Source organism: Trichomonas vaginalis, chromosome V (genome assembly GCF_026262505.1).
Source record: "Trichomonas vaginalis G3 chromosome V, whole genome shotgun sequence".
NCBI classification, from domain to species: Eukaryota; Parabasalia; order Trichomonadida; family Trichomonadidae; genus Trichomonas; species Trichomonas vaginalis.
The window spans coordinates 4613048-4629192 of record NC_067207.1 but is presented as its reverse complement, the minus strand read 5'-3'; the positions used below and the strand labels follow the sequence as shown (position 1 = coordinate 4629192).

General features: G+C 28.9%; 7 protein-coding genes across 7 annotated transcripts, besides 1 other annotated feature; 4 read left to right on the top strand and 3 right to left on the bottom strand.

Moving 5' to 3' along the window:
• Positions 1–177: 177 nt before the first annotated feature.
• On the bottom strand, positions 178–1459 carry TVAGG3_0278640 (protein tyrosine/serine/threonine phosphatase protein; the record flags this gene model as incomplete). The annotated part of the gene is made up of 1 exon (XM_001311730.1): positions 210–1274. The coding sequence occupies one exon, from the start codon at positions 1272–1274 to the stop codon at positions 210–212; it is 1065 nt and encodes a 354-aa protein (XP_001311731.1).
• A 163-nt stretch (positions 1460–1622) lies between these two features.
• On the top strand, positions 1623–3146 carry TVAGG3_0278630 (kinetochore protein Ndc80 family; the record flags this gene model as incomplete). Its single annotated transcript, XM_001311731.1, has 1 exon — positions 1623–3146. The coding sequence occupies one exon, from the start codon at positions 1623–1625 to the stop codon at positions 3144–3146; it is 1524 nt and encodes a 507-aa protein (XP_001311732.1).
• Positions 3147–3999: 853 nt separating this feature from the next.
• TVAGG3_0278620 (pseudouridine synthase protein) lies at positions 4000–5160 on the bottom strand (the record flags this gene model as incomplete). Its single annotated transcript, XM_001311732.1, has 1 exon — positions 4137–4658. One exon carries the CDS (start codon positions 4656–4658, stop codon positions 4137–4139), a length of 522 nt encoding a protein of 173 aa, XP_001311733.1.
• A 39-nt stretch (positions 5161–5199) lies between these two features.
• TVAGG3_0278610 (cancer-related nucleoside-triphosphatase family) lies at positions 5200–5862 on the top strand (the record flags this gene model as incomplete). The annotated part of the gene is made up of 1 exon (XM_001311733.1): positions 5213–5788. One exon carries the CDS (start codon positions 5213–5215, stop codon positions 5786–5788), a length of 576 nt encoding a protein of 191 aa, XP_001311734.1.
• Positions 5863–6500: 638 nt separating this feature from the next.
• TVAGG3_0278600 (pectin lyase-like family) lies at positions 6501–7787 on the top strand (the record flags this gene model as incomplete). The annotated part of the gene is made up of 1 exon (XM_001311734.1): positions 6501–7787. The coding sequence occupies one exon, from the start codon at positions 6501–6503 to the stop codon at positions 7785–7787; it is 1287 nt and encodes a 428-aa protein (XP_001311735.1).
• Positions 7788–7964: 177 nt separating this feature from the next.
• Positions 7965–8654, bottom strand: TVAGG3_0278590 (acetylation-dependent protein binding; the record flags this gene model as incomplete). The annotated part of the gene is made up of 1 exon (XM_001311735.1): positions 7965–8654. The coding sequence occupies one exon, from the start codon at positions 8652–8654 to the stop codon at positions 7965–7967; it is 690 nt and encodes a 229-aa protein (XP_001311736.1).
• Positions 8655–9153: 499 nt separating this feature from the next.
• On the top strand, positions 9154–10048 carry TVAGG3_0278580 (protein ubiquitination; the record flags this gene model as incomplete). The annotated part of the gene is made up of 1 exon (XM_001311736.1): positions 9170–10048. The coding sequence occupies one exon, from the start codon at positions 9170–9172 to the stop codon at positions 10046–10048; it is 879 nt and encodes a 292-aa protein (XP_001311737.1).
• A 5384-nt stretch (positions 10049–15432) lies between these two features.
• Positions 15433–15842: a mobile genetic element.
• The last annotated feature ends 303 nt before the right edge of the window (positions 15843–16145 follow it).

Below are 16145 nucleotides of genomic sequence, written 5' to 3'. Positions count from 1 at the left end.
AGTACTCATGTTATATGATATGCAATATGAAATAATTACGAAATAATTCATTGCCAATCAAGGAATGAATGCAAGAGAATGTTGACCTAGCTTATGTAACTTAAGATGAACATGTGTAATTGCTTAAATCAAGAGACAACTTAAACAAATTTATCAATAAAACAATCTATTTAATAAAAAACAACATAAAAATACATATATAACATATATTAATTTCCGCGATTGACTTCCTTTTGGTTGATTTTCCTTGGCTGAGGATGAAAAGAGTTAATTGGAGTTGCTCTAACGCATAAATTATCTCCAGCAGGGCGGAATGGCCTTCTTATAGGTGCACGAGCTGTATCTTGTCGTTTCCATTTGCCTTTCCTGTTGTTTTCTCCGTTATCGTTTACTTTAATTCCTTTTCCTGTATTTCTAATCAATCTCTTTGAGTGCGAACCGAGTTGAACAAGTGGTTCATGTACTTGGTTAGCGTCTGTTTGTGGTCTTTGCATTTCATTATAATATTGTAATAAATATTGTTGTTGTGGACCAATAATACTGCCAGCTCTGCACAATCTGATCCATCCTATTGCCTCTCGTGCTGTAAAACCATGATTTTTAATCATGTAGCAGCCTGCAAGAGTTCCCGTTCTTCCAAGACCAGCTTTGCAATGAAGAGCTATTATTTCATCTGTTTCTGCAATTTTTAGAAAATCTTCTAAAATATGTTGCGGTGGAGTGCTTCCATCGAGGAAATATAATTCGGTATGCTTGAATCCTGCTTGTTTAAATTCTTCGCAGTCGTAAAATGGTTTATTAAGTCTAATAACATGTGTGATTCCAAGATTTTTGAATTCTGGGATGACAGTTGCTGGAGTTGCAACTCTAAAACCTCCTGGAAGGATATTCGTCGAATATGGTGATGCAAATGCAAGTAATTTGTTTGGTATGAGCCAGTTCATATCGCCATTTTCGATTGCTTCAATTCTTGCCCAAGTCTCTGGATCGAAGGTATCAATATTAAACCATCCGAGTTCAATTGCGTGTTGAAGACCTCGTAAACAATCTAACACCGATAAATCAAATGTTGACGGAAGAGTTGAAGCATCACGAAAAGGTTTAAGTGTTGATGATATTGGACGTAGTGGTTTAAATGATTCTTCTGCATTCATTTTGCAATGTAGCATTCTAAAACTTGAAATAAAAACAGCTGCATTTGATTTCGCTGATTGGTTAGGTGAAACGTAAAAATGAAGCATCATATTTGACTGGGTCATAAAATTCTCGATCATTTTGGTAAATGAATAAAGTTGGAGTAAAGATGGAGGTCCAAAATCATCAAAAAAACCTCGATATTGAAAATGAGGTTCATTTTCTACGCTGAAATATAACATCTGAGGGGTGCTACGTGGCTCTGACCTCAAAACGGAAAAGAATACTTTGTTTGGAAGAATTGTAATATTTTGGAATGATTTCTGGGAATTCATATTTTTATAAAAAAATTTATCTCCAAAAAAAAATATAAAAAACGTCCATCATTCAATTTTTAAGACTTAATGAGGACATGCTAATATGCATTAGTAGATTATTTTTCTTTAAAATCATCATGAAATTTTCGAATTCTTAAACGGCTATTTTTTATGATGTCCAGGATACCAATGAAAGCATCGCGTATTCCTGTGAAACCAGCCCAATCAGAAAACACTACTAAAACACAAAATCTCACTCAAGTTAGTAAAGTTGGAAAACCAAAAACTGGCAAGAAAAAATCAGAAAATAAGCTTAGCAAGCAAGAAATTGTAACACGAATTCAAGAAATGATGGAAACTATCACAGAAGATAGTTTTAAGCTCGATCCTGCTAAATTAGACTCAAAAACTTACCTGTTAATTCTAAATACAATTTTTTCATGTTTTCCGATAGATCTAAAGCAGGATAAAGTCGATTACATGTTTATCAAAGATTTTCTAGGATATATTGGCTGTCCACATCAAGTTAATAAAACTCACCTTCAAACTATTGGAAACCTTCAGTCATTTGCAGATATTATGGCCCCTTTAGTATGGTTCTACGATTTACTCAAATTATATCAGACTGGTGATGAATTTCCTCAAGATCAAGAAACTAATTACGCAGAAACTAACTTTAATAACTTACTAGCTTTCTACCATGAATTTGAAGAACTTGGCCGTGATGATGATGACGGACCGATTAAAGAGAGGATAGCGCAGACGTTTGAAGAACAATATGATGCTGCAATTAAATCGTGCAAAGATAAAATAGAAGATTACCAAAACCAGATTAGCTTTTCCGAGCAAAAAATGGAACAGATGAATCAGAAAGCTAAAATCATTCATGAAAAGAAAAGTAATATTGACACACTTCAAAAAGAACTTACAAAGCTAATCTCAGAAACAGAAGTATTAGAGAGCCAAAGTAGTGCTATGGACTTGGAAATGACAAAATTGCAAATGGAATTAGAAAGATCTCAAAATAAATATTCTGAAATTGTTAAACAAAGAAATTCTGCAGAAACCAAGGTCCAAGAACTTAATTTTGATGCAAACGAAGTAGAAAAGATTAAGTTCAAGAAAGAAGCCATTATTAAACAAATTCAAACTGAATTAGAAAAACAAAGTGCTACAAAGAAGGATATTATGAATCTTAGAAAAGATCTAGAGGGTGCTCATGAAGCTTATGATAGATTTGCTCCTTACTTCGTTGAAAATATGCCTCCAAATCATACTCTTCCTGATAGTAATGACAAAGAAAATCGTCTTAGTCAAGCAAAGGCTTTAATTAATGCTTTAAAGGCAGAACTAAGTCAAGAAGATCCTCATGAAATAGAAAAACAACTACTCGATGAACAAAGTGATATTGAATCTCAGATTGCTGATCTTGAAAAGCTTCAACGAAGCCTTGAAAAAGAATTTTCAGTTTCAAAACCAAAAAAGAAAGATGAATCTACAGATGTACTTCAGGAGAAACTGAAAAATGTGCTGAACAACCAGAAGAAATTCGAAGTCGAAAGACAGAAAAACATCGCAGATGCAAAAGCGAAGCTGGATGAAGCTGTGGATGCTCTAAATTCTTATAAAGCAGATGCAGAAACTGCTTTTAATCTCATCTTAAGAGAAGTTGAGATGACAATGGGTACTATTTAAAAAATTGTTTTTGTTTTGTTTTGAATATTAAAGATATAATTTTAAATAAAGAAGATAGTTTAATTTCGTAAAAAAAAACGAAAACAAAGAAGTAAATAGACTGCACTTGCATATCATAACACAGTTTCTAGAGTACTTACATTTTGTAATTAAAAAATAATTTTTGGTGAAAGTAAATGAATTTTTGTTAAGTACCAAGACGGACATTGATGATTTTATGACTCTTTCCGTACTGTACACGTCTTATTTTAATAGTAAACATGTAAGTTAAACAGGAAAATCATATGAATGCGTTGAAGATCAATTGTTAAGAAGGTTCATTGATCACATATGCTTTTTTGTTATGTGTTTTGAATGCGAGGCTTTATATTCTTTAGAATAAAGATAAAAATGCTGTGAAACGGGATTTGAGTTTGAATATGTCAATCATAGCTACAAAACAAGCTATTGAGGTCATTTTAAGTCTTGAAATTTTTCCAAAAAAAATTCAAAATCCTGAAAATGAATGGATTTCTAACATTTTTGAAATTGAAAAAATGAATTTCAAATTTTTTTTGAAGTTTTTTTTATTGAAATCAATTTTTTGATATATTTTTCGGGTGAAATGAGCAAAATATATCATGGACTTAGCTTTATTTTAACACTAATTACCATATATCACGTTAAATCAGTGAAATATTGAATAAATTAGTAAACAATAATTTAAAGTGTATAATTATCTAATTCATAGTGCTTAAATGGCTTTATTTCTGAATTTCTAATCTTAATCTCTATTAAAGACTACATTTTTGTGAAAACTGTGTTACATCTAGTATCAATTTAATTGATTTATTCACTGAAGCGGCTGTATATCCATAAGAACAATGATAATTGCAAAAACAGTGATCAAAAAGTCAGTTAAAATTCTCCCAGCAAATGAACTTCATGTTTCAATTCTATAATCTATAAAAAAACAATTTATTCTCTATTACAAAACTAGAAATAAACATTTCAATCAAGTTTTGCCCATTCTGGCATATCTATCGAGAAATCGAACAATTCTGATTTGTAATGAACAGAACGGAGATAGATCTGAAACGTGATCTCTTTATTGACCCACTCTTCTTCGATTTCTTCTGCGAGGAGACCTCTTGATTTTGCTTCTTTGAGGGCAGATTCTTCTTCAGGAGTTAAAGAAGCAGTTGTTCCACCATAAAATACATCATTGGATATAGGAAATCCTATTGATGCAAGATGGACTCTAATTTGATGGGTTCTTCCTGTAATTGGATGACATTTAACTATACTTTCTTTACCATTTGTAGTAACAAGTTCAAATTCTGTCTGAGATGGTTTCCCACCTTCTTTGCATACCATTTTAGCTCGAGATTCGGCAGATTCTATAATAGGTAAATCAACAATTTTCTTTTCTGGTGGAAACTGGCCAAGAACTCTTGCAATGTAAGTTTTTTCGATCTTATTGTTGTTCAGCATTTCTGTAAATCTCTTTGCAGCGCTGTCTGATTTAGCCATAACAATAATTCCAGATGTGACACGATCAAGTCTGTGAACAGGGAAATAACGAGCACCGATCTGTTTTATTAGCGAATTGTAGAAGTATCCGCCTGTGGCATGAATTGGTAATGAAGCTGGTTTGAAAACTGCGATGTAATCTGATGTTTCGCCAATCAAAGTAGGAGAGATATCATATACTGGAGATTCTATTCTTGGTGCCGTATGAATTATCTTGTCATGCTGTTGAATAACATAATCAACAGAAATTGGATTTCCATTTACTTTAATTTTTCCATTCTTTATTCTATCTTCTAATACAGATCTTGGAACATGCTTAAATTCTTCCGAGAAAACGTCAAGAAGCTTTCTATTGTACCATCTACCTTTAGCTGTTGTGGAAAAAGTAAAATCATATGGTTCAAAGAACCGCAGTGGTCCAATGACAATCTTTGGTGGCAACTGCACATTAAATTCTCTCGTTGGTTCCTCGCTAATTTTGTCTGAAAAAACTTCACTCATAAATAAAAGAGGGGGAAGAAATTTTTATTTTTTGTGGTGTCAAATTTCTTTAAATGTTATCAAATTGGTATAATTTGAATGGTCCAATAGGTAGCGGAAAGACAACTATATTTAAAGACATTATTGCACATGCATTGGCAAAAGATATTCCAATTTTTGGCTTTTATCAGCCATTATTAAAAGAAAAAGGAGTTAGAAAGGGATACGATATTGTAGTATTCGGAAATGGCAAAGAAGAAAGATTTCCATTCGTAAGACCTCGTGAAAGAGTGAGAGAAGATGGAATGCTTTGGAAGTTTGATCAAAATGCTCTTTCTAATACCAAAAACTTCTTTGACTCAATGAAATTACCAAGTAAGCGTTCAATCATCATTTTTGACGAATTTGGCCGCTTAGAATCGAAAGGAAAAGGTCAATGGAGTAATTATCAATTCCTTTTGACGAAATTAACCTCAAATGGCATCAAATCATCATCAATTATATCATCACGCAATCAAACTCTTGACAATTTAAGATCATCAATGAAAAGCATCGGATTTGGAAAAGAAACATCACAGATCAACTTACCAGCATCTAAAAACCACATTGATACCTTTATTAAAACTATTTTAGAAGATCCAATGATTTGATATCATTATTTTCTTTCTTTATTAGAAACACTGTGGTAAATCAATCCAACCTTACTGTTCACGGTTTGTTTTCTTGATATTTCATTGGATTTGATTATTTTTAGTCGAAAATTTAGTTTATGATGTAAAAATATACAAAATAGAACTTTTCAATAATAATTCATACCATTGTTTCTTATTTATTTTGCAAATTTCAACCTAAATTTTGAAATTCTTTGAAATTATCGATGTAAAGAAATTCACCATAGAAAAAACACAATAACACAATATGTGGTCAGTGCATTATATAAATACATTATGCTGTTAAGTTCATATCTTTCTTTGAAAAATAATTTTCTTCACCAATAAGTTTTTGAGAGGATTCAATCAAACAAATATATTGGACTACCTAAATAAATCTCTAATTTCCCATGATCATTCTCAAAGTAATGACAAAATTATTGTTCTTTTTGAATTGAGTCGAATACACATAGAATCAGATGAATTGTATCCAACACAGATGACTCATTTATATTTTCCTAGTGAGAAGTTTGAGTACTTTAACGTACATTATCATCCTTCAAATTCATTTAATCAATTGTATCCATTTTGTAATCATTACCTCATTTAGGACAATAGAATGTACGTCTTTCAACCAACATTGTGTTTCTGCCATCCCCGTGCAAAAAATGAGCTCTCAAACAAATTGACGATTTTTTTCAATTCAATTTTGATGTACCTTGCTTTGAAAAATTTCAGCCTTAACGGACATCATTTTATTAAAATGCGCATTGCAAACGTGTTCTATACACTAGTACTAACATCGTTCACATGCATGCTAGTGTGCTGCACATCTTATAGCAACCAATTAAACAATCATCGCATTTTCCACAATGGCTTGAGATTACATACAGATGGTTCTGCGTTTAGTACAGAATCATTAACTCTTCATGATAGAATCTTTGCAAATCCTGATGAGATACGTGTTGAATCATCATCTTTCTCTAATCTCTACGCCACAGGATATTCCATCCAGTTACAGTGTGGTGGAGCAATATTCTCTAATGGAACAAACGTTACTGTTACCAATTCCAGATTTGATAGCTGTACTGCAACTTATGGTGGTGCAATTGCAGCTCTTCTTGGGTCAATTAACGTATATAGTAGTACATTCGAGAACAATTTGGGAAATGATTCTATTGGTGCTATTTGGGTCATGTCATGCTACAATTCCTCAATCCAAGATTCTAATTTCTCATATAACAGAGCCAATCTGTATTTTGGATGTGTTGTTGCTAATTACTCCCAGATTGATATCCTAGGCTGTTCTTTCTATAACAATACGGCTCCAAATGGCTGCTGTGCAATAGCAATTGAACAATCCAATACGGCAAAAGTCTCAAGATGCACATTTGATAATATGACGGAGATTCCTGTTTTATATATTGAATATTCTATCAATGTTATGATGACTTGTCTCAACTTTGGACAGAATATTAATTATATTGTGAAGAATGTTAACATATTTAATAATATTCTTCACGATTCATCTTGTGTACTCTATAATTTAAGCTCAAACGATGAAGAATTCGTTAGAACAGTCGAAGTTCCTACAGTCACAGAAAAAGTTGTGACATCCTATGTTCCAACGATTGTTGAAAGAGTTGTAACAACAATTGTTCCAACATATGTACCCACATATGTTCCAACAGTGACAGAAAAAGTTGTAACAACAGTTGTTCCAACATATGTACCAACAGTAACAGAAAAAGTGGTCGAAAGAGTTGTAACAACAGTTGTTCCAACATATGTACCAACAGTAACAGAAAAAGTAATTGAAAGAGTTGTAACAACAGTTGTTCCAACATATGTACCAACAGTAACAGAAAAAGTAATTGAAAAGACAGTTACTGTTCAAAAGATTGTTGAAAAGAGAATCACCTGTGAAGCTCCTGTATATTTCCCAGTTGCACGCAGATCAGCACATTTGCTTCTTGGTCTGAACTTTGTTTCTAATTAACAACATGTATTTTCATTCAATTTAATATTAAAAAATAAAAAATCTTTTATAAAATGTCTTAACATATTCTCTAAATAGTTACTATTGAAAATACATAAAGAATTAGAATAATTTAGTTTCTTTATTTATATTAATTCAGATATCACAATAATATTTGAGAAAAACAATATATATAAATTAGTCAGGATAGCGTAATCCCTTGCGTTCAAGAGCTTCTGTCATGTATTTCTTCAGAGCGTTGAATGTTTGATGATTTAAGCGAGTAATTTCAAGAAGAATCTCTGAGGAGCCAACATCGAGCTCTGGCTGGTTTTCATTCAATATTCTGATCATTTCTTTCTGATCTTCCTCTGATTGAAGCTTTTCTGCGGCTGCAATAAATCTTTGTAACTCGCTTTCGCTAATTATAGGTGTAGTCTGTTTAGTTGTTCTACCCTGATTAATAGATGATGAGAATTGGCGGACTTTGTTTGGTAGATTGGACATTAATTCAGCAAATCTTGTTCTAAGGCGGAAAACTTCATTACACCATTTACTAAATGGAAGTATATCGTTCTTTCTAAGTTGTTTCATGAATTGCTTGAAGCAATGGTTAGCTAATAAAGTAATTTCACCTTCTCCATAGAATTGCTTTGTATTCTTATAAATAAGCTCAACATCTGTGACTACCTCATCAATTTTCTTATATTGTTTGTTTTCTAAGCGCTTCTTGATCGATCCAAAATCTTGTGGATTTTTAATCACTTGATAATAGTCTGATTCAGTGTCAGGTTCAGCTTCATAAGGAGAATTGAATAATATAGCAGCTGGATGTTGCATAACATTATCGATGGCGATAATTGCTTTCTTATACCAATCCTCGCTCATCTTTTGTAAACTTCATAAACGGAACATTAGAATTTCAATCAATTGGAGAACAAAGTTATAATAACAGATAGATGTAGCTCTTAATTTCGAATTGAAAAATAAAAATTACTAAAAATTCAATTCCGATTTCTCTCATTTTTGAAGAAAAACCAAAGTAATTTTCATAAATCAAATAATTAACAAAAATTAGAAATATCTATATGAATTTTAAAATGAAATTTCAGAGGAATTTCCGAAGTCCTGTCAATGAGAGCTTGATGGAGAAATCTTTTGGTGCTAAAAGATTAGTGAAGTGGCAGAGAGTTGTAGCTTGGTCATAAATAACATTTCCAAATTGAGAGGGTTCAAATATACTCTGAGAGGTTCAAATTGTGTATTGAGAGTATTTATAAATTCTATCATGCTCATTTATGAGAATTGGAGTTTTTTTACAATAAAATATTTTTGCCTTTATGTCAAAAATAAAGTAAAGATGTGGTCGGAAAGACAACCTTAAACCAAAAATTTTACAAAACATGTTCAGTTCCGAGCAGCCTAAAAATGAAAATGAATGTAATTACAGTGACCTTAAGCCAATTAAAGTATTTGAATACCTAGATCAAGCATCAAAAACTATTTGGGGCGTCAACTCAAATAATATTTTACAAATATCTTCACAAATTATCGAATTAATTACAACCCACAAAATACATTTCAAAAGTGCGCTTTATTTGATTGATATTTTTTCACAAATTCGTTTTAGAGAAATTAAATTATTTTCAGAACTTTATCAAGAGGTATCAAACAGATTTCCAGGCATTATCAAGCCGGAAAATGAGAAATTGGCGGCGCTTCTACATTACAAAGGTTTCAAATTTGAAAATTTCGAACCTGAAATGAAAGAAGAAGAAATTCTGAATTTATATTCAACAGAATCACCTTTATACTATATTGCATGGGATAAAATTGATGATCTTAAGAGTAAATTCCCAAATCTTGATATTAATGAGGAGATTAATTATATCACTCCACTTGATTGTGCAATTAAATGTGGATCAGAATTGTGTTTCAATTACTTGAAAAATTTAGGAGCTTATTATACTAAAAAATCCGAAGAATATGCCATTCAAGGTGGAAATAAAGAGATTTTTATGGAAATGATAGAAGATGGTAAATCATTTGATGACATGATTAATACAGCATTGGATTCTCATAACTATGAAATTGCTGACTACCTTAAATCAAATTTTGGACAAACTTTTGATTCAATAGCAGAAAGTATGCATTTCGGAAATTATGATGTTGCGTCTTATTTACTTTCTAATGGAGAAGATATCAACGATATTTATAATCTCTTTCTCTTCATATTTATCATTTTTTTATTGGATTCTCTTTCTTTTTATATTTATCAATGATTTATGAAATTCTCTTTCTTTTCATATTTATCATTATTCTATAAAATTCTCTTTCTCTTCATATTTATCATTGTTTTATGAAATTCTCTTTCTCTTCATATTTATCATTGTTTTGTGACATTCTCTTTCTTTTCATATTTATCATTGTTTTATAGAATTCTTTTTCTTTTCATATTTAATTTTGTTTTATTGGATTCTCATTCTTTTCATATTAATCATTGTTTGATTACATTCTTTTTATTTTCATATTTATCATTGTTTTATGATATTATCTTTCTCTTCATATTTATCAATGTTTTATAAAAATCTCTTTCTTTTCATATTTATCATTGTTTTATTGGATTCTCATTCTTTTCATATTTATCAATGTTTTATAAAAATCTCTTTCTTTTCATATTTATCATTGCTTTATGAAATTTTTTCGATATTAACGAATGTCCCCTTAGTATTGCCATTAATTCGAATTCAATAGAAATTGTTCAATTCTTAGTTGAGCATGGTGCTGATGTTAACATGAAACTTATTCTCTTTCTTTTCATATTTATCAATGATTTATGAAATTCTCTTTCTCTTCATATTTATCAATGATTTATGAAATTCTCTTTCTCTTCATATTTATCATTATTTGATAGTATTCTCTTTCTCTTCATATTTATCATTGTTTTGTGACATTATCTTTCTTTTCATATTTATCATTGTTTTATGAAATTATCTTTCTTTTGATATTTATCATTGTTTTATTGGATTCTCTTTCTCTTCATATTTATCAATGTTTGATATAATTCTCTTTCTTTTGATATTTATCATTGTTTTATTGCATTCTCTTTCTTTTGATATTTATCATTGTTTTGTGACATTCTCTTTCTCTTCATATTTATCATTGTTTTATGATATTATCTTTCTCTTCATATTTATCATTGTTTTATAAAATTCTCTTTCTTTTCATATTTATCATTGTTTTATTGGATTCTCTTTCTCTTCATATTTATCAATGTTTTATAAAAATCTCTTTCTTTTCATATTTATCAATGTTTTATAAAAATCTCTTTCTTTTCATATTTATCATTGTTTTATGAAATTTTTTCGATATTAATGAATGTCCCCTTAGTATTGCCATTAATTCGAATTCAATAGAAATTGTTCAATTCTTAGTTGAGCATGGTGCTGATGTTAACATGAAACTTATTCTCTTTCTTTTCATATTTATCATTTTTTTATTGGATTCTCTTTCTTTTTATATTTATCAATGATTTATGACGTTCTTTTTCTCTTCATATTTATCATTGTTTTATGGCATTCTCTTTCTTTTCATATTTATCATTGTTTTATGATATTATCTTTCTTTTCATATTTATCATTGTTTTATGAAATTCTCTTTCTTTTCATATTTATCATTGTTTTATTACATTCTCTTTCTTTTCATATTTATCATTGTTTTATTGGATTCTCTTTCTCTTCATATTTATCAATGTTTTATAAAAATCTCTTTCTTTTCATATTTATCATTGTTTTATGAAATTTTTTCGATATTAATGAATGTCCCCTTAGTATTGCCATTAATTCGAATTCAATAGAAATTGTTCAATTCTTAGTTGAGCATGGTGCTGATGTTAACATGAAACTTATTCTCTTTCTTTTCATATTTATCATTTTTTTATTGGATTCTCTTTCTTTTTATATTTATCAATGATTTATGACGTTCTTTTTCTCTTCATATTTATCATTGTTTTATGGCATTCTCTTTCTTTTCATATTTATCATTGTTTGATATAATTATCTTTCTTTTCATATTTATCATTGTTTTATGAAATTCTCTTTCTTTTCATATTTATCATTGTTTTATAGAATTCTCTTTCTTTTCATATTTATCATTGTTTTATGGCATTCTCTTTCTCTTCATATTTATCAATGTTTTATAAAAATCTCTTTCTTTTCATATTTATCATTGTTTTATGAAATTATCTTTCTTTTCATATTTATCATTGTTTTATGAAATTATCTTTCTTTTCATATTTATCATTGTTTTACGGAATTCTCTTTCTCTTCATATTTATCAATGTTTTATAAAAATCTCTTTCTTTTCATATTTATCATTGCTTTATGAAATTTTTTCGATATTAACGAATGTCCCCTTAGTATTGCCATTAATTCGAATTCAATAGAAATTGTTCAATTCTTAGTTGAGCATGGTGCTGATGTTAACATGAAACTTATTCTCTTTCTTTTCATATTTATCATTTTTTTATTGGATTCTCTTTCTTTTTATATTTATCAATGATTTATGAAATTCTCTTTCTTTTCATATTTATCATTATTCTATAAAATTCTCTTTCTCTTCATATTTATCATTGTTTTATGAAATTCTCTTTCTCTTCATATTTATCATTGTTTTATAAAAATTTCTTTCTCTTCATATTTATCATTGTTTTATAAAATTCTCTTTCTCTTCATATTTATCATTGTTTTATTGGATTCTCTTTCTTTTCATATTTATCATTGTTTGATATAATTCTCTTTCTTTTCATATTTATCATTATTCTATAAAATTCTCTTTCTCTTCATATTTATCATTGTTTTATTACATTCTCTTTCTCTTCATATTTATCATTGTTTTATGAAATTCTCTTTCTTTTCATATTTATCATTGTTTTATTGGATTCTCTTTCTTTTGATATTTATCATTGTTTTGTGACATTCTCTTTCTCTTCATATTTATCATTGTTTTATAAAATTATCTTTCTTTTCCTATTTATCATTGTTTTACGGAATTCTCTTTCTCTTCATATTTATCAATGTTTTATAAAAATCTCTTTCTCTTCATATTTATCATTGCTTTATGAAATTTTTTCGATATTAACGAATGTCCCCTTAGTATTGCCATTAATTCGAATTCAATAGAAATTGTTCAATTCTTAGTTGAGCATGGTGCTGATGTTAACATGAAACTTATTCTCTTTCTTTTCATATTTATCATTGTTTTATGGCATTCTTTTTCTTTTCATATTTATCATTGTTTTATTACATTCTCTTTCTTTTCATATTAATCATTGTTTTATGGAATTCTCATTCTTTTCATATTTATCATTGTTTTACGGAATTCTCTTTCTCTTCATATTTATCATTGTTTTACAAAAATCTCTTTCTTTTCATATTTATCATTGTTTTATAAAAATTTCTTTCTCTTCATATTTATCATTGTTTTATTACATTCTCTTTCTTTTCCTATTTATCATTGTTTTACGGAATTCTCTTTCTCTTCATATTTATCAATGTTTTATAAAAATCTCTTTCTTTTCATATTTATCATTGCTTTATGAAATTTTTTCGATATTAATGAATGTCCCCTTAGTATTGCCATTAATTCGAATTCAATAGAAATTGTTCAATTCTTAGTTGAGCATGGTGCTGATGTTAACATGAAACTTATTCTCTTTCTTTTCATATTTATCATTTTTTTATTGGATTCTCTTTCTTTTTATATTTATCAATGATTTATGAAATTCTCTTTCTTTTCATATTTATCATTATTCTATAAAATTCTCTTTCTCTTCATATTTATCATTGTTTTATGAAATTCTCTTTCTCTTCATATTTATCATTGTTTTATAAAAATTTCTTTCTCTTCATATTTATCATTGTTTTATAAAATTCTCTTTCTCTTCATATTTATCATTGTTTTATTGGATTCTCTTTCTTTTTATATTTATCAATGATTTATGACGTTCTTTTTCTCTTCATATTTATCATTGTTTTATGGCATTCTCTTTCTTTTCATATTTATCATTATTCTATAAAATTCTCTTTCTCTTCATATTTATCATTGTTTTATTACATTCTCTTTCTCTTCATATTTATCATTGTTTTATGAAATTCTCTTTCTTTTCATATTTATCATTGTTTTATTGGATTCTCTTTCTTTTGATATTTATCATTGTTTTGTGACATTCTCTTTCTCTTCATATTTATCATTGTTTTGTGACATTCTCTTTCTCTTCATATTTATCATTGTTTTATAAAATTATCTTTCTTTTCCTATTTATCATTGTTTTACGGAATTCTCTTTCTCTTCATATTTATCAATGTTTTATAAAAATCTCTTTCTTTTCATATTTATCATTGTTTGATATAATTCTCTTTCTTTTCATATTTATCATTATTCTATAAAATTCTCTTTCTCTTCATATTTATCATTGTTTTATTACATTCTCTTTCTCTTCATATTTATCATTGTTTTATGAAATTCTCTTTCTTTTCATATTTATCAATGTTTGATATAATTCTCTTTCTTTTGATATTTATCATTGTTTTATTGCATTCTCTTTCTTTTGATATTTATCATTGTTTTGTGACATTCTCTTTCTCTTCATATTTATCATTGTTTTATAAAATTATCTTTCTTTTCCTATTTATCATTGTTTTACGGAATTCTCTTTCTCTTCATATTTATCAATGTTTTATAAAAATCTCTTTCTTTTCATATTTATCATTGCTTTATGAAATTTTTTCGATATTAATGAATGTCCCCTTAGTATTGCCATTAATTCGAATTCAATAGAAATTGTTCAATTCTTAGTTGAGCATGGTGCTGATGTTAACATGAAACTTATTCTCTTTCTTTTCATATTTATCATTTTTTTATTGGATTCTCTTTCTTTTTATATTTATCAATGATTTATGAAATTCTCTTTCTTTTCATATTTATCATTATTCTATAAAATTCTCTTTCTCTTCATATTTATCATTGTTTTATGAAATTCTCTTTCTCTTCATATTTATCATTGTTTTACAAAAATCTCTTTCTTTTCATATTTATCATTGTTTTATAAAAATTTCTTTCTCTTCATATTTATCATTGTTTTATAAAAATCTCTTTCTTTTCATATTTATCATTGTTTTATAAAAATTTCTTTCTCTTCATATTTATCATTGTTTTATAAAAATCTCTTTCTTTTCATATTTATCATTGTCTGATAGAATTCTCTTCCTTTTCATATTTATCATTGTTTTATGAAATTCTCTCGATATTAATGAATGCCCCCTTAGTATTGCATTCAAAGCTAATTCAACAGAAATTGTCCAATTCTTAATTCAACATGGTGCTACAGATGCCAAACAATAAATTTTCTAATACCTTTATCTCGTATTGAAAGGTAGATTTAGTAAAGCTGGCATTATTTGATAATAAACATCCCATAATAATTTAATGTTAATTCACTAATACACTCGAATTTAAGGATGGTTACATATTTCGGGGAATCAAAAATCGTTTTTCAACATATTTCGAAAATATTCCTTCCATTTTTGATGATAATCCCAATAAGATTGTCATGCAGAATTTAATATAAGTGAAGGTTCAACGGCGGGTCACTTTATTTTGTTTGTATTTCTTTCCTCATTTGAGAAACATCCAGACTATTATTTAATTGCAGACATGTTCTCCCTCTCTTTGTGGGCCAAGTACCACAACTTTATTACCTTAGGGCAAAGTTCTGCTGAAGTATCGCATATGATACTTCAGCAGAACTTTGTCCTATTAGAATAAATTTACATTCTCTGACCTGAAAAGAGTCAGAGATCACAAGTATACTACTTTATGGTATAATTCTTCCGAGGCCTCTCATCAAATAAGAGACTTCGGAAGAAATATGCCATATACGACTAATTGAAAGAATCTTTAACCATTTGAGGACCAGAGAGCCATAGGAAGAGTACTTTAAGGCATAATTCTTCCGAGGCCTCTCATCAAATAAGAGACATCGGAAGGACTTGGCTTCATTCGAGTTATTCTACATTCATGCACCGTTAATAATCAAGGAACAGCAGTATAGCGTATGAGGGCAATTACGTGTAACTAATATTCCACGAAACACAATATCCTTGGAGCCTAGCTACTATATCAATGTAGCTAGGCTGCATAGGTATTGCACTTCTGGCTTGCAGTACTCTCATGGAAGACCAAGTGGAGATCTGATGCCGAAATCATTTGCTGATGTGGATGGAGCAGCGCTATGATGGCCATATCAAATGCTGCATAGTATCCCAGCAGCGACTCCAGCTATGAGATTATGACACTTTTGTGATTTGACGAGAAAGTTTT